The 24,516-nt window shown below is 38.5% G+C and overlaps 1 protein-coding gene across 1 annotated transcript in view; it reads left to right on the forward strand.

The window, feature by feature from the left end:
* The window catches only part of SMG7 (SMG7 nonsense mediated mRNA decay factor), an 84,604-nt gene extending 63,953 nt beyond the window's left edge, over nt 1-20,651 (forward strand). The window contains exons 11-23 of the mRNA XM_042780523.1: nt 1,378-1,448; nt 2,664-2,724; nt 8,424-8,543; nt 9,878-10,304; nt 12,148-12,292; nt 12,776-13,158; nt 13,800-14,171; nt 14,879-15,028; nt 17,643-17,723; nt 18,460-18,619; nt 19,287-19,457; nt 19,797-19,942; nt 20,538-20,651. Coding sequence (XP_042636457.1) covers nt 1,378-1,448; nt 2,664-2,724; nt 8,424-8,543; nt 9,878-10,304; nt 12,148-12,292; nt 12,776-13,158; nt 13,800-14,171; nt 14,879-15,028; nt 17,643-17,723; nt 18,460-18,619; nt 19,287-19,457; nt 19,797-19,942; nt 20,538-20,651 — 2,401 coding nt within the window. The remainder of the gene's footprint in view (nt 1-1,377; nt 1,449-2,663; nt 2,725-8,423; nt 8,544-9,877; nt 10,305-12,147; nt 12,293-12,775; nt 13,159-13,799; nt 14,172-14,878; nt 15,029-17,642; nt 17,724-18,459; nt 18,620-19,286; nt 19,458-19,796; nt 19,943-20,537) is intronic.
* The last annotated feature ends 3,865 nt before the right edge of the window (nt 20,652-24,516 follow it).

Consider the following 24,516-nt stretch of genomic DNA (forward strand, 5'->3'; position numbering starts at 1 on the left):
CCCTTGTCAGCTCTACTATACACCTGGGAATTCTGATCTTTCACATAAACTTATAGGACCATTGTCTGCCAACCCTATATATGTTCTTGGATACACTCGCCATTTCATAGACATACCTAATCATTTAGCCTGTCCACCCATCTATCCGTCGATATATCCATGTTTGCCTTCACTGACAACGCAGTACTGTGTGGCAATGCAGTTTTTTGCTTTGTGGAAAGCATGTTTGACTTAAATCACCCAAAGCATTATACAGGTATATCAATCTTCAAGTCATCCATTCATGTTCTTTTCTTGTAATCTGTTTTCTTGAAATCTCATATTTGTTGCATGAAGGCATTATATTTGTCCTTCTAGACTAATTTAAAAAAAAAAAATTATTACTCTTTTTTCTGATATCTCTTATAATTTGTCATACCTCAAAGGTTTGTTCAATATTTATTTATATGATTCTTACATATATCAAAAGTAGTTGTCAACTTCCATTTTTTCATAAAGTGAGTATTTATGTCAAGTTTTCTTATGCCTGGTTGCTTTGCCCCAGGCTTTTTTTATTTGTTTTTAATCATCATACTTTTCACCAACATTGTTTGGTATATATTCAAAGATAGCTTCATTTTATCATGAAAAGAAAATGACTAGATAAGTGAACCTGCTGTAGGAAAATCAAAGTATTCATTCCCAGACCAAAACCAAATTGTTTTAAATTACCAGCACAATGCTTCCAGACCACACTACTACCTTACTCTAGCAAATAAACATTCAAACCAATTGTATTTGCCTCCCTTAAGAAAAATCTTGTCCAGTCGTACATAATAAATCAGATTTATAGATTTTTCTAATGTTTGATATATAGCAACTTTTTGATACGTTTAAATGTGATATTTGTAAATCTATACATAATGGAAACTAACATACCTCATTCAGAAACCAAGGACTTTAATAACACAATTAACAAGCATAAATGTAGAATTTAATAAAGAACTGACAGTGGTGCCACAACTGATAATGTCTTTATAACTTTTATATAAACTTAATATGTTGTTTCCCTTTTCAAGGTTTTCTTAATGAATGTCAATTTTCAATGTTGAAAGCTGACAAATGATTTTTGCTATTTGTTAATGTAACGGCTTGGGAAATGATGTGTATAGTAGAGAGATTTGACCCTTCTTCTCTGCAGAATCTTTGAAAATATGTTTTAGGAAATTATGTACCACTTAAAATGTTGCACGTTTAAAAACAAACCTTTAAAATGCTAAAGCAAAGGAAATATACATAAAGGTCAGGTTCTAAAGAAATCGTTTTCTTGGTTTATCAGCATTCTTGTTTCACTTGTAAAAAAAAAAATAAAGTGTGAAATATCTCTTTAATTTACAGCATTTGGCCCTGGCTAATTTCTCTTCTAAATAGTTTCCACCCCCATGAAGAGGATCTCTCGAGTACTAATGGTAAGGATTACCCAAATGTTTTGTTGATGTTGTTATACATCACTAATGATAGGTTTAAGGCCATAGAAAAAGTTTTTAGTATTAAATGTTTGACTTAAAATTCTGTACCTTACAAGTTACTTTGAGCCTTACACTAATTAAGTTTAGAGGTATGTATTGTAACATTGTAGACTATTACAGTCTTAAAATAATATTCTTCTAGTTCTTCTGGCAGCTTATTCTCTTTAGCTATGTTTGTATTAGGCATAAGGAACTCAGAGTACAATACCTTCAAAATCTTTCCATTTTCTTCCTTTCCTCCTCTTATCATTAAAAAAAAGAAATAGGAATTCATATGAACAGCATTACTCATCAAAGTGTAATGTGTGCTCATTGTAGAAAGTTTGGGACATACAAACAAACAAAATACATCAGCTGTAGTTCTTAATAACAGACACTTTGTACCATTCACATGATAGTATATCTTCTTTGAGTCTTTTTCTTGTATGTTTCTTTATATACCTTCATATCATTGATATCAGAGCTTTGTTTTTGCTTTTTAAATTTAATAGTACATTGTTAACATTTTCCTTTGTCATTAAACATTTTGAAAACATGCTTTTTACTGACTACATGACATTCCATCCTATGGATATGCTGTAATATGTTCATAATCATTTCCCCACTGCTTTGAAATTTTTCCCATTATAAATGTGCACTGAACAACCTGTAACTTGTCTCCTTTCTAACTGTTTCCCTTCCATTAGTTCAGTGCTTCTCAAGTATTAATTTGCAAGCAAATTACCTGAGATCTTGTTAAAATTCAGTAGATTTATGGGATTGTGCCCAAGATTCTGCATTTATTACAAGTTCCCAGGTGATGCCAGTGTTGTTACTAGATACTTGCAGTAACTAGAAGACAGATAATCTAGCTTTGGGATTATTGGGTCCAAGGTTATGAATTTTTAGGACTGCTGACTTAAAAAGAACAAGGAATCCTATCATACCCCAACCTCCTCAGCATTGAGTATTAGGCATGTCTAGAACCCAGAGGTTAAATACAAAGCTTTGACTAGTGAGTTACTTTATCAGAGTCACTGTAAAAGAGCAGAGAACTATGAGCATTACAGATCGTTTCTTTCTTTAGAGGTTTTTCCCCCTGTTTTTTTGTTTTGTTTTGTTTTTTTGGAAGCAGAATTAAAATGTTTACAAATCTTGGTTTTAATCCTTCTCTAGCTACCCCACTTCCAGAAGAGTTTGAGTTACAAGGATTCTTGGCTTTGAGACCTTCTTTCAGGTGGGTGGCTGCTGAAGGAGGTTTTACTTCATTGCTGGTGATTGCAATTATAAAATAACACGAATCATACTAGGGTTTAGAGGAGCCACTGATCTGTCCCAATTGTATCTCATTTTCTCAACAGCAACTAGTAATGGAAGTTTGTTGATATGAATATGTATTTGTATATGTCATGCTGCTTATTCCTATGTAATATCAATACTAAATGCTTAAATACAGAACAAGAAAGTAAAAGAACATGGCTTGTCCAAGTGATTTATATTCACTGAATGCCATCTTTTATACTTTTCTTGAAATTAGAGGGTAATTGTTTCAGAAGTGGGAAACAAATGTAAACTAGATGTTATTGCTTGATGTTTATTTCTATCTATAATGGAGCCCTGGTTGCACAGTGGTTAGGGCATTGGGCTGATAAACAAAAGGTTGGTGATTCAAATCTACAAGCCACTCCGCAGGAGAAAGATAAGCCAGTCTGCTTTCCTAGAGATTATATAGCCTTGGAAACCCCATGGGGGTCGCTGTGAGTTGGAAATGACTTGATGGCAGTGGGTTTTTTATAGTAACGATAAAACACTAAATAAATAAATCATTGTGTGCTTCCATCAAACCAGGTATCGAAGTTCCTACCTCACATTAGCTTGAGAATGAAGCCAGGAAAGCTCTCGTTAGCTATATTGGATCTCTGGAAAGAGTTCTAAACTCTCAGTAGTAGTTATAGGAATCACTCTGTTTCTTAGGGCATGGCTCATACAATTAGCAATTAAACATTTCTGGAAAATGGTCATGAACTCCAAGAACAGTAGTCTTATAGAAAATTTAATGAGTTTGTAGCCTTTAGAGAGTTCTGCATTTTCCAGGCTTCTTAATTAACCCCTTATTATCTCTCTCAGTCTGAATTGATGACCTAACCTTTCTGTTTTCACAGACAGCTTTCTCAGCTTCTACCCTCACCATAATCTCTTTCCAGACATCCTTTGTCTGTTTCTAAGGAATAAGTTCTTACTCATTTTCTTCATCACCAAACATCTGAAAATAGTAGAACCTTATTAACTCTACTTTAGCTCCCAATCATTTCTCAGCCTACCGCAACTTAAATTGTCAGTGCCCTTGTGTTTACCAAATCCTTTAGTTTAGCTCTTGACGTCAGTCTTCTTTTCCTACCTCTGGCAGTCTCTTTCACTCACTCTTTTGTACATATGCCTCTGAATATTAGTATTCACCAAGATTGTTCCTTGCCCTTTCCTCCCTACTTTCTACATTCCTCCTGGTGATTAGATCCATCCCCATGTCTTAAGCTTTCATCTCTTGGATAGGCAGCCCAGATATTAAATTGTGACCTCTCTTTGAGTTTGGACCCATATACCTAACAATCTGACCTCGTTATACATTTCAAGCTTTATTATGAGCAAAATTGAGCTTATATTTTCTTATTTAGCCTTGAGCTTGTATTTTCTTAGCCAGAAAAAAACACTTATTACTGTATTTCTTATTTGTGCTTGTGAAATTATTCACCTATATTACCAAGTGAGAAATCTGAAGAAGTCTTGTTTCCATTAATTTTTCTCACCAATTCTTTGTAATTCTATGTACAAAATGCCTTTTAGATCCATTTCCTCCCATGTATTTCACCCTAGTGGAGACTTCTATTATTTTTTACCTGAAGTGTTAAAAGGCTTCACAATGAACCTGTTTACTCACATTCTCTCTCCACCTGTGGTCCATTTCTGCTCTTCCTCCGAAATTTATGATGTGCCATGATAGATATAAAAAACTTCAATTTAGAAAGTGACAGCATTCTCATTTAGGTATCAGGAACCTAAGAATAGGATCTGTTTGCCAAGGATGGCAGGGACATACGGGAGGCAGAAAATGGGAAAGGAGACAGGTGGTGAATGTGTTCAGTGCTACCCACTAGCGAATAGAGGAACACAACACAATACCCTGCTTACATAGATAATATACAAAGAAAACGAAAATCGTAGGCAACTGACACTCCAACGTACAATCACCAATTAAATGTAAGCATAAAAATGTCACGATGCCTCAGAGACAACAGAGCAGCATCACAGTGCACACAAAGAAGCAGGAGAAACAAGGGAGCAGGATACAGACTCAGAACATATCCCTGAGGAAGACACAGCATTGGAACTTCCTGATAAGGAATTCAAAAGAATTATATTTAGGTACCTTCAACGAATTGAGAGAGATATCAAGGAAAACACTGAAAAAATTGAGACAAACAGAGAAAACCATAGAACAATTTTGAAAGACACTATAAGAACAAAATGACAAAATAAATGAAAAATTAAAAATGATACAAAATCTACACACAGAAATCCAGGAGATTAATACTGAATTTTCAGAAATAGATGACAGATTGCATGGGCAAAGGACTAGAATTGAGTCAATGAAAGACAGAATTAGTGAGATTGAAGGCAAATACCTTAATACTTCTTTGGAAAGGGAATAATTAGAAAAAAGATCAAAACAAAATGAAGAAAGCCTAAGGTTCATGTGGGATACCATCAAAAGGAATAACCTACATGTCATTGGAATTCCAGAACAGGAAGAGACAAAAAGAAAAACACTGAGAAAATTGTCATAGATTTGTTGGAAGAGAATTATCCTGGTATGATGAAAGATGAGAATATATCCATTCAAGAAGTCTACCGAACCCCAAACAGGATAGATCCCAAAAGAAAACCACCCAGACATATCATCATCAAATTCACCAAAACCAAAGACAAAGAAAGAATCCTAAAAGCAGCATGGGAAAAACAAAAAGTTACCCACAAGGGGCAGGCAATAAGAATAAGCTCGGATTTCTTGGCAGAAACCCTGCAGGCAAGAAGACAATGGGGTGGTATATATAAAACCCTGAAAGAAAAATTTCTAACCAAGAATTATGTACCCAACAAAATTGTCCCTCAAATATGATGGTGAAATAAGGACATTTCTAGATAAGCAGAAATTAAGGGAATTTGTTAAAACCAGACCAACCTTACAAGAGATGCTAAAAGGAGTCTTTTGGACGGAGAACAAACAACAGCAAAGAACAACTGACCATTAACACACATGATGACATAACCCAGAAACCAATCCAATTATAGAAGTATCCAAAGTAAGTAAGCCTACAAGATAGTAAGCAGGGAACCAGAGACATCAGTTGACAAATGAAGAAAACTATAAACCAAAAAGGTGGAAAAATAGTGTAGTTACAGAACTTCTAAATAATAGGGAAGTCAAGACAACTACAAGGTAGAGTGGACTGTTCTAAACTTGAGAAGAAATTATAAATCACAGGGTAACCTCAAAGAAAAATGATAAACCTTCACAGCAAAATAAAAAAGAGGACCAGTACAAATATTTAGCAAATACTAAACCAATATCAACGAAGGATTCATAAACAAAGCGAGCTCAGCACAGAAAATTATATGGAACAAAGAAATCAACACCACAAAAAAGCACATAACAAAATGACAGCAACAAATTCATACTTGTCGATAATTACTTCTGAGAAGGGACTTATCTCTAAAATTTATAGAAAACTTCACATCTCAACAACAAAAAGATTAACAATCCAATTTAAAAATGGGCAGAAGACACTTCACCAAAGAGGATATTCAGGCAGCCAGGAAATACATGAAGAAATGTTCATGATTATTAGCCATCAGAGAGGTGCAAATCAAAACAACAGTGAGATACCATCTCACCCCAGCACTAATGGCAAAGTTCAACAGGACTGAAAACGGTGTATGCTGGCGAGGATATGGAGAGATTGGGACTCTCATACACTGTTGTCGGGACTGTCAAATGATAGAACCACTGTGGAAAACAGTATGGCGATTCCTTAAATAGCTGGTATTAGAAATACCATTTGACCTAGCAATCCCATTACTAGTATATATCCTAGAGAAGTGAGAGCCATGACAGGAACAGATATATCTACACCCATGTTCATCATAGCATTATTTACAATAGCAAAAAGATGGAAACAACTTAAGTGCACATCAACAGAAGAGCGGATAACCAAACTAGTACACACGATGGAATTCTCTGCATCCCTAAAGAACAATGTAGAATTTGCAAAACACCACATAACATGGATGAACTTGGAGGACATTATGCTGAGTGAAATAAATCAGTCACAGAAGAACAAATATAGTATTAGTTCATTATTGTAAAAAGTCAAGGAAGGGTTTATATATGGAAGGGAACTTTCTTTGTTGGTTACCAGGGGGTGGGAGGGGAGGGGAGGAAACACTGCAAAAAAAAAAAAAAAAGCATTGACCCATGTCACTTTAGTTTTGTGTATTTCACTGTACATAAATTATATTGCAATAAAATGCATTTAAAAAAAAAAGAACTTCAATATATCTACCCTACCCCAGAAGGCTGGTGGTTCAAACCCATCAGCCACTCCTTGGAAGGAAGGTTGGGCAATCTCTTCTGTAGTAATACTGCCTTGGACCCACGGAGGGGTCAATATGAGCTGGGGATGACTCAACGGCGCATAACAATAACAACAACCGCATCCTAGTTGCTCCAGACTCTTTTGTTTAATGTCTAAGTTCTATCACTCTCGAGCTCTTAGTTTTTCAGCCTTGTCTTCTGTCATTATTGTCCCTTCTCCACTGGTACTTAACATATCACATGCACAATATCCTATTCTTGAATAGCTGTATTTTTATTCCTCTAAACCTTTTTCATAGCCATGCCTGGGGCATCTCTTCCCACCAGCCCCCTTACTCATCTATTCAATACTTACCCATACCTGTAAACATCCGACTCAAGTATTACTTATCTATGAAACCTTTCCAGACCTTACTGGAAAGAGCTAATACTTTCTTTCATTATGTTGTCTTATTCTTTGCATAGTTTATTTATCATTGTATCCTTAGCATCAGGCTATTGCCTGGCATTTCTTAGATGCTTGAGGAGGAGTGGGAGATAGTGTGTTTAATGAAAAGAAATCTAAATATCTTTTTTTTTTTCCAGATTAGATTAGACATTACAAGGTTAAATTAATTTTTGCTCTATGTCCTTCATGATATTTATACATTTGTCTGGTTTAGAATGGGCCATCTTAAAGTAAACAGATTCATACTATTTATCAGCAGGGAGCGCTGGTAGCATAATGCCTAAGGCACTTGACTGCTAATCAGAAAGCTGGCAGTTCAAACCCACCAGCCACTCCTTGGAAGGAAGGTTGGGCAATCTACTTTCATAGTGATGCTGCCTCAGAAACCCAAGGAGGGGTCGCTGTGAGTCAGGGCCAACTCGATGGCACATAACAACAATAACAATTTATCAGCATAGGCATCCCAGATTCAGCGTTGTCTTGATCATTTCAGGCAAATTCCTTCAATGTAGGATATTTATAAAACTTTGCTTTTACAATAACAAAAGAATCTTTACTAATAAAAATTTTGTGGCTAATTTATGCTCAGAATATGAAATATAAGTAAAAATATTACATTAATTATTTGGCATATTGTCTTTTCTGCTTTGCTTCATTGTGTTTGATATCTTTGGGAGTAGTTCAGTTCCAACAGTTAACCACATCAAGCTGCTGACCTATTATGGAAATATCTGAAGTCATTGCAGTTCATCAGGAGTATTTGGTGCATATCTTTTTTTCTTGCCTGGGCAATATCTTTAGCAGTTTAATTTTCTATAATTTGCTATGTCAATTTTAGGAATTTGGATTTTTCCAAAGGCCACCAGGGTATTACAGGAGACAAAGAGGGTCAGCAACGACGAATACGGCAACAGCGCTTGATCTCTATAGGCAAGTGGATTGCCGATAATCAGCCAAGGTACAACCATGCATTTTCTAGTATACTCCTTTTAATCTTTTTTGTCAGATATGCATGCGCATAAACACACACCTCACATAATATTTTAGACTTTGGTATAATGCTAACAATTACAAATTTCTAAGTAGGACTTAAGGTGCTCTGGTGGCATAGTGGTTAAAGCATTTGGCTGTTAACCAACAGGTCAGCAGTTTGAACTCACCAGATTATCTCCAGAAGAAAAATGAGACAGTCTGCTTCCATAAAGATTTACACTCTTAGAAACCCTATGGGCAGTTCTACCCTCTCTGAAAGGGCCACTATGAGTCAGAATCAACCTGATGGCAGTGGGTTTGGGTAAGCGGGACTCCAAACCAGCTCATTTTAGGTCGACCCTCTGCTGAGAGTTTTCCTTTCCACTCCAGATACACTGAATCAGAATCTATAGTTCAATAAGATGATTCTAAGTCAAAATGTTGATAACTCTCAACACAAACCTTTAACTATTTCCATGTACTTATACCATCAAATTATGACCCTAGTGATGATAGTGTATTCTTTATTATTGAATCTCTCTTTTCTGCATTACACTACCTATATGAAGGAATTGGTCTTCTCTCCTTAATTTGTTTATAAACATCTGTCCAAAAATGACTAAATTATATGTCCACAGTAACAGTGATTTGTGTTGGCAGAAGCGTGGTGGTCAGCTTAAGTCAGTATAGACCAGGAAGAGGTACTAGTGGCTAGTTAAATGCACAACAGATGTGGTAGTTGGTATACTGTAAAGAGAACATAGGTTTTGGTGTCAGGTAGGTTTGAGTTTAGTTTCTAGTTACACCACTTCTCAGATATGTGTCCTTGAGATCGCCGTAGTAGATTACCACCTTTTCAGAACCAGTAACCTACTGCTTTACTCATCTTTGCATTCAAATTCTGTTACGCTGTAGATGCTTACATGGTTGAATGTTTGAATTTATGCCTCTGAGCTTTAATTTCCACACTTATAAATAGGAATTAGATATAGCTCCCTTGTAGAACGTGTCAGTGCCCTAGACCAGTGTGTTGTGTTGAGTATGTTCCATAAATACAGCTGTAATTATTAGAAAACATCTAAGGGCCAGGGGAATGTTTGGTAATGTTAATTGTGATATGAGAATCTGAATTTTTAGATAACTGTTTCTTACTTTCTAGATAACTGCTTTTTGTGTTCACATTTTTTATGTCCTCCTCTTCCCATAGTTTTTAGAGCCAGGAATACATTGACTGTACATTGTTGGGTCCATACACAGTTCAATTGTTACTGTTTTTTAGGTTTATGTTTTTCATATATGGATTTATTTTTACTTTTTTAGGCTGATTCAGTGTGAAAATGAGGTAGGGAAATTGTTATTTATCACAGAAATCCCAGAGTTAATACTGGAAGACTCCAGTGAAGCCAAAGAGAACCTCATTCTACAAGAAACGTCTATAATAGAGTCACTGTCTGCAGACGGGAACCCAGGGCTGAAATCAGTGCTGTCAACGGGCCGAAATCTAAGCAACAGCTGTGACCCAGGAGAGAAACCAATGGTCACCTTCAAAGAGAACATTAAGCCACGAGAGGTGAACAGAGACCAAGGAAGAAGTTTTCCTCCCAAAGAGGTGAGAAGGGACTATAGCAAAGGAATAACTGTAACTAAGAATGATGGAAAGAAGGACAACTCCAAGAGGAAAACTGAAACCAAGAAATGCACCTTAGAAAAGTTACAGGAAACAGGAAAGCAGAATGTGGCAGTGCAGGTAAGCTGTATTTGAACTATGAACAGGTAGAGGAAGGCTCACACAAAAGGCAAGATTTTTCATTTTGTTCCTAAAGTTTTGAGAATTGGCTGTTTTGGTTGCTTTCGTGCACTCTTTGGACACACAGGTCACATGTAGAGCTGTGGTAGAATCTACTCACTTCATTGATTAGAAATTCTAATATGAGGGAAAAAATCTTAACCGGATTGATAATGTTTGTCAGTCCCACCAATTTAAGTGATTTGAAATGACCAGTTGCAGAGCCATCAATTCCACAAAGATACATATTCTGTGGAAAGTTTAATCTCATTTGTTAATGCTGTAGTAAGAGATTGGGGTCTTTTATAGATCCAACAGAATCAAGAGTATTCTAAGCCTCTGAAGGTTTTTTTTTTTTCCTCCAGAGTTATTATATAAAATATTAAAGTATATTTTTAGAAAAAGATAAGAGACTCTTTTGCTTCACATTTACACCTGTCCCAGCCAGCAGTAGCATTTTATCACTTAAATGTTATCCTGGCTGATGGGAATTTGTAAAGCAAGAACCCAGTTCTCTTTCTGGGAAAAGATAAGCACTGCTCAGTTATTCATGGCTTTGGGTTTTTCATAACTTTCCAAAGAGATACAGATGATTTCATACAAACAGAAAAGTGTCTTCACTCTACACTGGTAATAGTTTTATTAAACCATTAATGTTTGAATGAATACTTTAGTGACCATGTGATTTGTTGACACATGTTGGCAAATATTGTTTACCATAGATGTGAGAGGAATCTTACATTGTTAAAGACTGCTTACGAATAAACAGTACCTTCAACATATTTCCCTAATGAGTTTTTTTGAGAAAGGGAAAAATGAATATATATATATATAGCTCCATTGTAAGATTAATAGTAGGGAGAGAAACAAAGGGGGGGGGATTGTAGAAATTGAGAAAAGACTTAGAGAAAGATAGATACTGGGGAAAGGGAAGGAAAAAAAACAGATGAACTGGAAAGCCAAAGAATCAGTGTTAGGAATAGAATCCATTGTTTCCTGCCTGCTCTGCCTCCATTCTCTGTAACTGCTTCCCACAAGTCCAGACTGAAAGTAAAATCTTACTGCTTCCTCATCAATCTCAAATCTGTCAGTAGATGATTAAAGAAAGCCAATAAATTGCCACCTTCTGAACCTCATTCTAAATTGGCTATAAATGCTACCTATTTTCCTCATTTTTGTCTTAACTGAAAAGCCTTATCTTGAGCAGTACACATGGTATCTGGTTCTCTGTGACTCCCATATATCTGATCTCAGGGCCTGTTCCTTACTGCTGAATGTATCCCTGTTTATTCTGAGGGCTGGTAGGGATACAGGGTGGAGGGTAACTGACTGGTGGTATACCTGTGACTGCTCAGATAAAATTAAGCTGAGGGCTAAAGATACTTCACTTGTGGGTTAATAGTCATTATTAATTCATTATTAATCTATGCTAATTAAAGATTAAAATGTAAGGGCTCTGGGCAGTTTGCAGCCATAAACAGGTTTTTAAGTCTTTGGGGCATCACATACCTCATTTGTGAAACAAGTTGTCTCTAAGATCCTTTTCATATTTAGTATTTTTATGATTCTGGGAAAGCAAAATTCTTACATTGGTAAAACTAAGCTCTTATATCTTTGTTGACAATTAAATAAATTGGCCTGAATTTTCCATTTTCAATTTAAATGAATTTAAATATCTTCAGTGTATACTCTTTTTTTCTTACGTAATAGGGTTTTAAATACTTTATCTTAGAATAGGTGCTGGTGCTTCTTTCTGACACATTTGAGTTTCAGATTATTATAGTTTTGCTTCTCTTGGTCTTAGGTAAAATCCCAGACAGAATTAAGAAAGACTCCAGTGTCTGAAGCCAGGAAAACACCTGTAACTCAAACCCCAAGTCAAGCAAGCAATTCCCAGTTCATCCCTATACATCACCCTGGAGCCTTCCCTCCTCTCCCCAGCCGGCCAGGTAAATACATATGTTGTCATTTCTGCTACTTAATCTCATCTATGTAGGAATTTATGTTCATTCATTGAGTAATTTATATGGTACAGGACTGATACTACTATACCATAGTGTTTTGTTTTGTTTTGATTAAATAAAATGTAGAAGGCAGCTCTCTGTTCTGTAATGCTTATGAAACTGATTTTGATCCATTTCTCTGTAGTTCACACAAGTGCATATTTGTTACCATAAAGGAATTCGTATCACTAAACATGGTCTTTAAGAAGTCACCTTTAAGAACACCCTGATTATTTTTATGGATAGAAGAAAAGTAACCAATGCTCTCTTTTTAGTTCTTGAAATTAATTTAAGTTAAAAGTTGATACCATGGTTGATCCCTTATTCTTAAAATTAGAAAACACCCCCTTAAATGAAAACTAAGATGATTTTTTGTTTGTTTGCTTGCTATATTTCTTTAAACTAAAGTTATATTCTTCTGTTTTGAAGGGTTCCCGCCCCCAACATATGTTATCCCCCCTCCTGTGGCATTTTCTATGGGCTCAGGTTATACCTTCCCAGCTGGTGTTTCTGTCCCAGGAACCTTTCTTCAGCCTACAGCTCACTCTCCAGCAGGAAACCAGGTGCAAGCTGGGAAACAGTCCCACATTCCTTACAGCCAGCAACGGCCCTCTGGACCAGGGCCATTGAACCAGGGACCTCAACAATCACAGCCACCTTCCCAGCAACCCCTCACATCTTTACCAGCTCAGCCAGCAGCACAGTCTACAAGCCAGTTGCAGGTTCAAGCTCTAGCTCAGCAGCAACAATCCCCTACAAAAGCTGTGCCAGCATTGGGGAAAAGCCCTCCTCATCACTCCGGATTCCAACAGGTGTGTTTCAGCTGTGTGTGCTGTCACATTGACATGTGACTGGGGAGAGGCGAGGAGGGCAAATTTATTCAGCATTTGGTCAATTGAAAATACTCATTTGAGACATTTCTTGCTTAGACTTGTAATAAGTAAGGATACAAAAGCATTCTCTCTGCTGTTTAGGAAAGTTCAAATGTTTCTCTTCTTACCTTTCTAAAGGATAATATATTAGGTCTTAACTACCATTTTTTGCTATTAATCAGCCTTGTAGAAAAATATTTTCTGTAAATAATTTTGTCCTGTGAACTTAAACCTGAGAAGGGAAACTGAACCATAATCTTAATGAAGTGCTAAGTAAGATATGGCACCAACGTTCAATATTGTCATCCCTACAGCACTTGGAGCAGGAAGGGAAGCATACACACACATTCATTCGTTAAACCTCTTAAATAACAACACTGAAAGAACATGAGTTCATCCACAGTCTGTTCCCAGAAAGGTCTGTGTATTTAAAAAAAAAACAAAAAGGAAAGGAAACTACTACATGACATAGAGTTTTGATGGTTGTAAAATTCCTCAAGTTCCTTCTGTGACTTCTGTGCATCGAGTATAAGTAACATTACATTTTATCCTCACTTTGATGACAGGCATCTCTTTTTTAGTATCAACAGGTAGATGCCTCCAAACAACTGTGGAATCCCCCTCAGGTTCAAGGCCCATTAGGGAAAATCATGCCTGTGAAACAGCCCTATTACCTTCAGACCCAAGACCCCATAAAACTGTTTGAGCCGTCATTGCAACCTCCTGTAATGCAGCAGCAGCCTCTAGAGAAAAAAATGAAGCCTTTTCCCATGGAGCCATATAACCATAATCCCTCAGAAGTCAAGGTCCCAGAATTCTACTGGGATTCTTCATACAACATGACTGATAAAAGAGCTATAATGGCACAGCAAGCAAATATGGACCGCAGGGGCAAACGGTCACCAGGAGTCTTCCGTCCAGAACAGGATCCTGTGCCCAGGATGCCATTTGAGGTGTGTGTGCTTTCCTGTCACCAGGCAAGTTAGAGATAGGTCTGGGGCTGCATAACTTTTATAAAGCTCCTTTGATTTGTTAGTGCTGGAGAATACTGCTGAGTAACTGGCACAGCTCTTCTTAATTGCACAGTATGTTTGAGATTGGAGAGCTAAAAAATTCTGAAACTGATTTTGAACTGTGATGGTCTGGCAGAGAAATTATGTGCAGAAATCTTTAACACAGCATGTTTGAGAATTCTGAGACAAATAGTGCCTCTCTGTTGGGCTGAATCATCTTAAATTTAAAAATAGGGTTACCAAGTCTTTAAACAAATTGCTGTCTAGGAAAAACGTCAGCCAATTATTTTGGACAGTGGAGTTCCTTTCCCTTGCCCTGTTTTTCCTGAGAAACAGGTGTGTTTGTAACTTAAAAACAGTTTGGTTGTTTTTCTGTTGTGTCAGTACATGCATGCTAATCACTTTGCTACTTTGCTCACTAGCCAGATTAACCTTTTATGTTCTGCTCTGTTTGTCAGTATTTTTGCTTCTTTCTGTTCTACCTTGATGAATCTCTACCATTGTCCTTGTGTTACTTTGTGCATAATACTATATATTTCACTAATGATTACTTCCCCCCCTTCATCAGTGTAATCATGCTATTACTCCTTTGTGCTTTTCTTTTGTCATTCCTTATTGCATTTTACTGTGATCCTTTCTGTCACTAGGACCCCAAGAGCTCCCCTCTGCTTCCTCCGGACCTGTTAAAGAGTCTGGCTGCCTTGGAGGAAGAGGAAGAGCTGATTTTTTCTAATCCTCCTGATCTTTACCCAGCTCTGCTGGGGCCTCTCGCCTCTCTCCCTGGACGAAGTCTCTTTGTATGTATTTGACATAATTCTGCTTCTTGTTCTAACCCCAACTTCTTTTCTGAGATTCTATAGTATTTGGAAGAGATTTTTTTCCCTTTCTGGGGCTTTCGTTTTTTAAGAATTATAAAATGTATTTCCTGATGGCCCAAAACCAAATCCAATGCCATAGAGTTGATTCTGACCCATGTTGCTGTTGTTGTCATGTGCCGTGGAGTCAGATCCGACTCATAGAGACCTCTCCTTGGGTTGTCAAGGCAGTATCACTACAGAAGTAGATTGCCCAACCTTCCTTCCAATGAGTGGCTGGTGGGTTTGAACTGCCAGCCTTCTGGTTAGCAGTCAAGTGCCTTAGGCACTATGCTACCAGAGCTCCTATTCTGACTCATAGCAGCCCTATAGGATAGAGTAGAACTGCCCCACTGGGTTTCCAAGGCTGTAAATCTTTACAGAAGCAGACTGCCCCATCTTTCTCCCATGTGGAGGCTGTTGGGTCCAAGCCACTAACTTTCTGGTTAGCAGCCAAGCTCTTTATGCACTGCACCACCAGGGCTTCTTTGATGGTCCAAACTAACCCAAAATGGAAATAGAACATGGTAAACCATTTCTGACTCCATAGTTCCTCCAAATCTTAAAGCCATTGGTCATACATGTTATCCTGAAAGCATCTTGCAGGGCTGGTCACATACAAAACATGATGCTAGCAATTTAATTCATTTTTCAGGTGATACTTCTATCTGAACCCAAATTTAAGTGCCATTTAATCTTGCTTAGGAACAGCAAGGTTTTTCCTCAAAATATGAAGGGAAATATGTTCTGAATTTTTTAAATTAATGTTACTAAACAGTATGTATAGCTCTCTTCTGTTTGGTTAACTAAACCAGGAAGAGCCTTGATCTAAATTCAGAGCCTGATTCATAAAACAGTATGAGAAAAAAAAAAAAAATGAAGAGAATTCTATTTATAAACATCGTTGCACTGCCATAAATGAGTGGATAAGTAGAGTGGCATAAAATCTAAGAATTTATTAGTGATCTCTTTTTAAAAATAATTCTCTAGAACCCAGCCTGCATTTCAAAGAATGTCATTCTACATTCTTTTGATGTTTTACGTTAGGTCTTAAGAAGGGTGAGGCTATATAAAATATATAAAATACAGCGAGAAAGGTAGATACTGTGAGGTTTTTTCCCACTCTTCACATTAAATTAAGATTTAATAAATCTTAATTTATTAAAAAGATTGCAAGTTTTACTTTCTTGCTATTTCTTTCCCACAAACACAAAGCAAGAAAACATAAGATTAAGATGCACCCCAGGAGAAATAAAAACTTACTGGCTTTCATGACAGTAGCTGATGCCCCTGGCATTTAGGGAACTTGAAGTTCGTTGAAGTTAATAATTTGCCTAGGTGAGTGTCAGTAGTTGGGCTCTTATCCCCTTACCAGAATTTATGCTTCTTTAGAAACTGGAATGTTAGTAGTGCCATGGCCAAGTAGGGCTTGTAGGAGTCCAGCTATCATACTGTTGCTTCTACATGTTTGCCTTTCTTACTGCTTTTGCTGCAGTGACTTGAGAGACCTAATATAGTGTGTCTCTGTCCGCTTATTTCCCAATCCCTTAGTTCCTGTTGCCCCAGCACCTCCCATTGTGATAAGTATATGATAAGTATATATGGGCTTTTTGTTTTGTTTTGCTCTGCTGGTCTATTTTGTTGCATGTTTTAAAAATAACAATGAAGAAAAAGAATTCACTATAGCCTTTATTGTAGTTACTATATTTTGTGTAAAAGTTCTTTGCATGTTGTAGATGTTTAATAAATGTTTTGTTAACCAACTATTAAATGACCGTATACATTAGGGATTTAGCTTCTCTACCCCCCAATAAATATAAACTTGCCTTTCAGTGACTATCTTATTTTAATATATACTACCAATAGAGCTGCTTAGGAAACATGTTAACAAAACCAGTTTTTAGGTTGATGTGAAGGTTTTTTAAAGTCATTAATTTCAGTGTTTTAAAATTTGGAGGGAAGAATAGTGGCAGAACCATTCTTCCTCTTGTTTTTCAAGTGTTTTAAGTAGGACTACTAAACAAGGGGAGGAGTCCTGGTGGCGCAGTGGTTAAGGTTAAGGTCTCTGCTGCAAAGTAGGCAGTTCAACCTCACCAGCTACTTGGTGGGAGAAATGACCTGGCAGTCTGTTCCCATAAAGATTATAGCCTAGGAAACCCTCTGGGACAGTTCTACTCTGTCCTGTTGGATCACTGTGAGTTGGAATCAATTCGAGGGCATGTAATAACAATTAACAAGGGGATTCCTAAGGTTCATGCCTAGTAGTTATTCAGAAGTGCCATTTCCTAGGGTCTCTGGTCCCTGCCATACTCTCTGTGTTGTATAAAATACGCTGATAAAGGAAGGCTCTGTCTGACTCACCTGTGGCATATGACATTTAGCTGGTGTCATGGTATTAACAGATTTAAATTCATGTTTTCTAAGCCTTACATTGTGCACCACAGGCCTGCGTGGTACAAGTATTCTTAAGTGGTGGTCACTTCTATAATAGTATATGATTAATGTAAGGAAATGGAAGGCATAATCTAACTGTCTTTTTTTCTCTGGGGCTGTGAAGAAATCCTTATTGGAGAAGCCCTCTGAGCTCATGTCACATTCATCCTCTTTCCTGTCCCTCACCGGATTCTCTCTCAATCAGGTAGGTAAATAGTTAAGACATCTGCTCTGTGCTTTTATTGGAGACTGTAGTAAAGAGGGAGTGAGTTCAAATTGATTTAGCACATTTGAAATTCCACTTTTTTTTACTGGTACTTTCTTACCCACTCTATTTCAGTACATGTATTTTTCTCTTTCCTTTCCCTTGGATATACTGGTATCTTCCAGATATTTGATTTTACTTTCTCTGCCTCTGGTTCGAAGGTTGGGAGGCTATAAACTTTTATATTACATTAACTTCTTATTAGTATTGAAATCCTTAAGGCTTTGCTGTTCGGCCAAAGAATTGGCTTTTTTTAACCAATTTAAAAAAATATTTTTTTTAACCTAGTGGTTTACATAGAGCAAAATAAAAGATGAGAAAGCAAAGGGCAAAGTGAATTTGACAGGAAATTTTTAAAAAACAGAAAAGCCTTCAGAAGTGTGTCATACTAACAGATGCTTACGGTGTATCAAGCATCCGTGAACATTGCATTTATTTTTTTAAATCTCTGTCCTTGGAATGGCCTAAGGCATTTGACTGGTAACCAGAAGGCTGGTGGTTCAAACCCACTAGCCATTCCTCAGAAGGAAGATTGGGCAATCTATTTTCATAGAGATACTGCCTCAGAAACCCAAGGAGGGGTTGCTATAAGTCAGATCCGACTCTGTGGCAGTGAGTTTGGTGTTTTTTTTGATCCTTGAAGTGAGTTTATAACTTGGCTGTTTATGTCTTTCAGGAAAGATACCCAAATAATAGTGTGTTCAATGAGGTATATGGGAAAAACTTGACAAGCAGCTCCAAAGCAGAGCTCAATCCCTCAATGGCCCCCCAAGAAACATCACTGTACTCTCTTTTTGAAGGGACTCCATGGTCTCCATCACTTCCTGCTAGTTCAGGTACTAACTGGTTTTTATAAACCTTGCATTTTTCTGTGTGCTCAAATTGATTAGGAATTATTATGGTTCTGTAATTATATACATACACATTCAATTAAGTAGCTTCCAAGAGAAAGTAGTTCGAAACCCTGATGAGCTAGTTAATGTAATGCTGCTAGAAAAGCTTTTTACATCTTCAGAAACCAGTAAGTTGTAAGGGAGAAAAATATGGGTTCTAACTTAGAAAGTATGTGGTTTCCATCTATTTTGTATTTTTTTGGTACATGTTCATTCTTTGCAAGGAAAGTTGCACTTTTTAAAATGGAGATTTTTAAGATCTTATTTTATAAAGTGGATATGATTTAATTGTAACTCTCAAGGTTAGGCAGTTCTGTTTCTGTTAGAGAAGACAGTAGATCTTTATCTGAAACAAGGGTGCCAGAACTGTGCATGCGAGTGACAAAAATTACTTATTGTTTAAATTTCTGTTTGTTTTTGTGTGATAAGGCAAATTACTGTGTCTGGCAGATTCTCACTGGGGACCTTTATTTTGCCTTTCCCCCAAAACCGGAAACCGGATGGTTATTTTTAGTAGAACACAATGATAGGTCTATAGAAAACTTTCCTTCTTGATATATTTGTGGAACATCTTACCCATTTAATTTCTTGTGTTGTTATTATTTAATAGATCATTCAACACCAGCCAGCCAGTCTCCTCATTCATCCAACCCAAGCAGTCTGCCAAGTTCTCCTCCAACACACAACCATAATTCTGTTCCATTCTCCAACTTTGGACCCATTGGAGCTCCAGATAACAGGGATAGGAGGATTGCAGATCGGTGGAAAACAGATAAGCCAGGTGAGACCTGGTTTTCATTGCCCTAGCAAAAGTTAAATGACTTGCTTTAGCCTTCCCTAGAGTGAGTCTCAGTGGCACAGTGATTAAAGCGTTCATCTGCCAACTGGAAAGGTCAGCAGTTAGAACTAACTAGCGGCTCTACGGGAGAAAGATGTGGCAGTCTGCTCCTGTGGATTTACAGCCTTGGAAACCTTGTGGAGCAGTTCTCCTCTGTCCTATAGGGTCACTATGAGTCAGGATCAACTCAGTGGTAGCAAGTTTTGTTATCCTTCCCTAGAGTTTAGCACTTGGCAGTAAGAGTGCCTTCTTGCATTCTTCTCATCTCTTTCCATCCTCTAGCCATGGGTGGGTTTGGCATTGATTATCTCTCTGCAACGTCATCCTCCGAGAGCAGCTGGCATCCGGTCAGCACTCCAAGTGGCACCTGGGCAGGCCATGGCCCCTCCATGGAGGATTCGTCTGCTGTCCTCATGGAGAGTCTAAAGGTGAGTGGATTTCAGGAACAAGAACCCCAAGAGCTCTTGCAACGACAGTGTCTCCACTTTCATTCACACCAATTGGTGGGCTTATTCCCTAAGGCCCTTAGAGAAGTCTAGCAACAGGGTCTGCCTTATAAGATTCTTGAACGGGATTTTTTTTTAATTCTTTCATTATAAAGCAGTATCTTCAGGAAATAAAAGCATAAAGGTTTTTGTTTTCTTTTAAAGTTGAGAAAAGTCTGGTTCATCTTGAAAAGTTTAAGTCTTTTTCTGATGAAATTAAAGAACGGTATTAAATTTTAGAAACGTATTGTGTGCCTAAAACCTATGTAGTAAATAGCCTGTGGTACCACACAGCTGATCCTTAGTAAAAGACTTTATATGAAACATAGTTTCACTTTTCAAGCTTAAAATCTTAATGTGAATGAACTAGTCTTGGAGAGAGTATTATATGGGCTTTTTTAATAGCTGGATTTTTTCCGGGATGGGTTAGAGTTCTTGGTACACATGTGCAATTTTATTTAGCTGGGATTGAAAAACAAATCCCTTTCAGACAACCACGCATTTGACTTCTGCTGACAAGATCTGGGCTGTTTTTCAGTCTATCTGGTCCAGTTCCATGATGCATCCTGGACCTTCCGCTCTGGAGCAGCTGCTAATGCAGCAGAAGCAGAAACAGCAGCGGGGACAAGGCACCATGAACCCACCACACTGAGGCCAAAGTGGCAACCCTGGGAATGAAGGCTCCATAAACCATGGCATGTTGGGCTTGCAGGACTGGCCCACACAGTCCCCTGCAGGTGGCAGCCCTCTTTTCTGTTCCTTGCTGTCAAGAGGGTGTAAGTGTTCCACCAGCCCGCTGAGTGTGCACGAAATGTCCGCAGTGCAACAAAAAGAAAAAACCATCAGGAACTCTCCGTCCCCCTGGGGCCTTCCAGAGGGAGAGAGGAACTGCTGTTTGTCTCACTCAGTTACCTGATATCACCGCCTCTCACCTTCTCCATTGTGCATGTCCCCAGCCACATGGGAAGTGAAAGTTGAGAAGGAAAGGCAGATGAGAGAAGCCAATGGGAACTTCTCAGTCCTTTTTTCCTCATTGGGGAATAAATTAGGAATCCATTAATGATTGCTTTGCTGACTGAGAATGTAGTTTGAAATTATTCCTCAACATCTTTTATTATTGTTATTATTCTCAGTAGTAAGATGTCACACTGAATTCTTCATACACAGATGTTCTTCTAGTCAGTGTGTAGCAAAGAGAGCCCTGTTCACTGCTCCTGTAAGAGGTTGGTGGTGACAGGATGGAGAAACTGACCTCTTTGGCCAGCGGAAGCGTTCCATAAGGGAGAGTACATGGCCTCACCTTTCACTCAGAAGGTTCTGGTAGGCCCTCCCCTGGCCTGGAGACCCAGTGGGGAATGCTCTTCACTCTAGGTGCTCGAGCCCCAATTGAGGATGCCATGTGGGTGGGGGTGCTGGGCTGGACTAGCAGGTGACTGCTGTAGGATTTTAAATTAACGTCTTTAATTTCTGTGCATTTGATGGTAGCATAGCAAGCAGTCTGACAGAAGGCAGGCTAGTGTGTCCATTCATGGCCTGACACATTTTAATAGGTAGAAGCTTTCAGTGTGGTTACTTTTTGTTTGGCTGGTTTTTGTGCCCCCCCACCTTACCACCCACATCCTTCTGCCCCTACCTCCATTGTTTTGTTGCCCTATGCTGTATGCTAGTAATTGTTTTTGTTCCTATTGTGTACAACATCTCACCAAGAAGCAACAGCGTGGGTTCCAGCAGTTGGGCCCCGAAGGACAGTCTGGAGAAGAAGAGAGTGGCAGCAGCGTCTGCATCGCCCACAGAGGGGCCGGGCTCTGGCCGGTGGCAGTCTCCCAACCCCCATTTTCAGAGTGACATTCAAGGCAACGTGGACATGTGCAAGTCCTGCACAGAAGAAAACACAACGAAGTCCATTTTGGGAAAGGTGGAAGGAAGGAAAAGCAACTTTCTATTTGATAATTTATTAGGAGGACAGAGGACTGAATCTTTGAAACAGAAAGACAGCATTTCTGTTAGTCATTTCCTGGGAAAGTAATATTTGAAGGGGAAATTATGGAAACAATCCAAATGTCCAGTTGCTGTGCTAGTGGTAGGGTTTATTTTCTGGGAGGCTTCTCCTTGTGTCTGTGTGAGTGTGGGGGTGTATGTGCACATGCCCATCCACTGTCCTGGAGGGAGAGGGGGACGGATGAGTGTATACAGTGAGGTTGGGACTTTAGAGCTGGAAAACAGTTACATAGCAGAGCACATCCAGGAGCCCCAGTTGTCGCTGGAGTCTGGGCATCCCCAGCAATTTAAAGGAGTAAGATTAATGCTCAATGCTCTTCAGAGAGTGGTTTGAAGTCCCTCCCTCCCCCCCATGCTTACATTAATGCTTTTTTAGTTTGACATGGTGTTTGGGCTTTTTGGTTTTGTTTGTTTGTTTTTGGAAGGTCCGAAAGGGTGAAGCCCCCCACCCAATGGCAATATGAAACCCTTTGTGCTTCTCTCCAGCCCCTTCCCTATGTCACCTTTCTTCTATTTCCGCCCTTCATAGCCTCCTCCCCTACTACCTTTACCCAGTTTGTGTGTTTGAGCTCTGCATTCAGGCAGCTGCAACATTCCAGTGTTTGAACCATCACTGATTCTTGCACCCTAGACAAACCAACCAGGTTCACCATCTCACTCCCAGTAGTGCCCGACTCCCATCTGCAGCCCCATTTCTGCATGAGAATTTGGTGTTTGGAATGTTTTCTGACCCTTGGGGCGGGGTTCCTCGCCTTATCATCCTCACTGTGGAGTAAAGAGGATGGGGAGGAGAATCTTCATCAGAAACTGGTTTTGTGTAGTAAACTCTTATGTGGGTTTTCGTTTTGTTTTCTTCTTTCTTCTTTCTTCCTTTTTTTTTTTTTTTTTTTTTACTTTTTGTCTGTGCAAGACCTGCAGCTGCTAAAATCAGCTTTGCCTTTAATTAAAACATGTTTTCTCCAACCAAACCTATGTGTATTGTTTTGTTTTCCTATCATCAAGGATACAGTAGTAATGAAAATCCAGTGTAACCCTTTCGTGACCTGTGGGAACTATCACCCACCCACATTTTCAGCTTCAGGTTTCTTGGGAAACTCCTGTCCCAATTGCAGTGTATACTGCCACCTGGTGAGGACCTGTATCTATAACTGTGTGACTGTGAAGAAGCAGCTTTCACCTCACCAATCCTACCACCAGAGTCCACTTGGGAACTGTGTGCCCTACATAATTATATCAAAGTCCGTATTACCACAAAACAGTTTTTCTTGATTTCAGCGTGCCTTCCATTGCTGAAAATGTGGTGGTATCAACAAATTCAAAACAGAAAATAACTGGGTCATGAAAAGGTGAAAAAGCAAGCATAAACCATTCAGAAGTCATGGGAAGGGGAAGCAAAGATAATTAGTTGATTAGAACTTGGATATACTTCACGGTGGTTTTGTTTTTTTGCTTTTTTTTTTAGTGGCGTTCAAAACCAGTGCGGCGTTATGGAAAGGGATGTAGAAAGAAACTGTCAAATTCTTTTAATAAAGAATGGCTTACATATAGGAGTTAAAACATTCACCAGTTTTTCCCTTTTTAGCTGTTAATTGGGCAATTCAGAGAGTTTATCCTTTTGTCTATTATCAGCAGTTATTACCGTTCTTTACTCTGGGTTGGTATCTCTTCCAGGGTATGCAGTTTCCCCTGGTAGCCTGGCAGGGCCTCTGCAGTGTGCTAGATTTAGCTGATAATGTGTTTTCACACTTACAGCTAACTGTCCTTTCACTCACTGTTAGCGGCCTCAGTTCTGCTCAGAGACATACTGATTCTGTCTATAATGCATTTCCTGACTCTTCACATAGACCTTCAGGCAGTCCCCCAAGGTTATGAACATCCAGTATGACCCATATTTAGGAAACCCCCCCATAAGCCTAGTATATTAAAAATTCAAGGTACTTAAATGGCCCATAACAACACATGGATGCTACTTTTGAGACACACATCAAAGCACTACTACTGTATTAAAGATGTTTTAATATATCTGTAAGTATTCAGTGTTTTTTTGTGCATAGAAAAGTACACTATTTTAGGACAGATATGACCAGATAAGTATTCTGACTAACATACAAATTCAACTTAAAAGACAGACCTAGGAACAGAACTTGTTCATAATTTGGGGGCTGGCTGTGCACACCTCAAAAGCTGCATATATTCTACAAGGAAAGGAGGATTAATGCTAGGTCCTAAGGTCTAGTATTTATGGAATCCTTCACCTAGGTTAACCCTGAAAACCTGGGTCATCTGGTGATATGGGGGGGGGACTTAAAATTCCATCATGTATATAAGTACGGTGTTGTATTATAAAGTGCTAAATAAAGGGATACAACCAACCACCTGTTACTTTCACCACTTAAGTGGTGGTGGTATGTGCCGTCGAGTCAAACCCGACTCATAGGGACCCCTCCTTGGGTTTCCGAGGCAGTATCACTACGGAAGTAGGATTGGCCCACCTTCCTTCCAAGGAGTGGCTGGTGGGT

The sequence above is a fragment of the Orycteropus afer genome, unplaced genomic scaffold (genome assembly GCF_000298275.1).
Source record: "Orycteropus afer afer isolate SDZICR_OR568_19922 unplaced genomic scaffold, OryAfe1.0 scaffold00043, whole genome shotgun sequence".
Taxonomy (NCBI): domain Eukaryota; kingdom Metazoa; phylum Chordata; class Mammalia; order Tubulidentata; family Orycteropodidae; genus Orycteropus; species Orycteropus afer.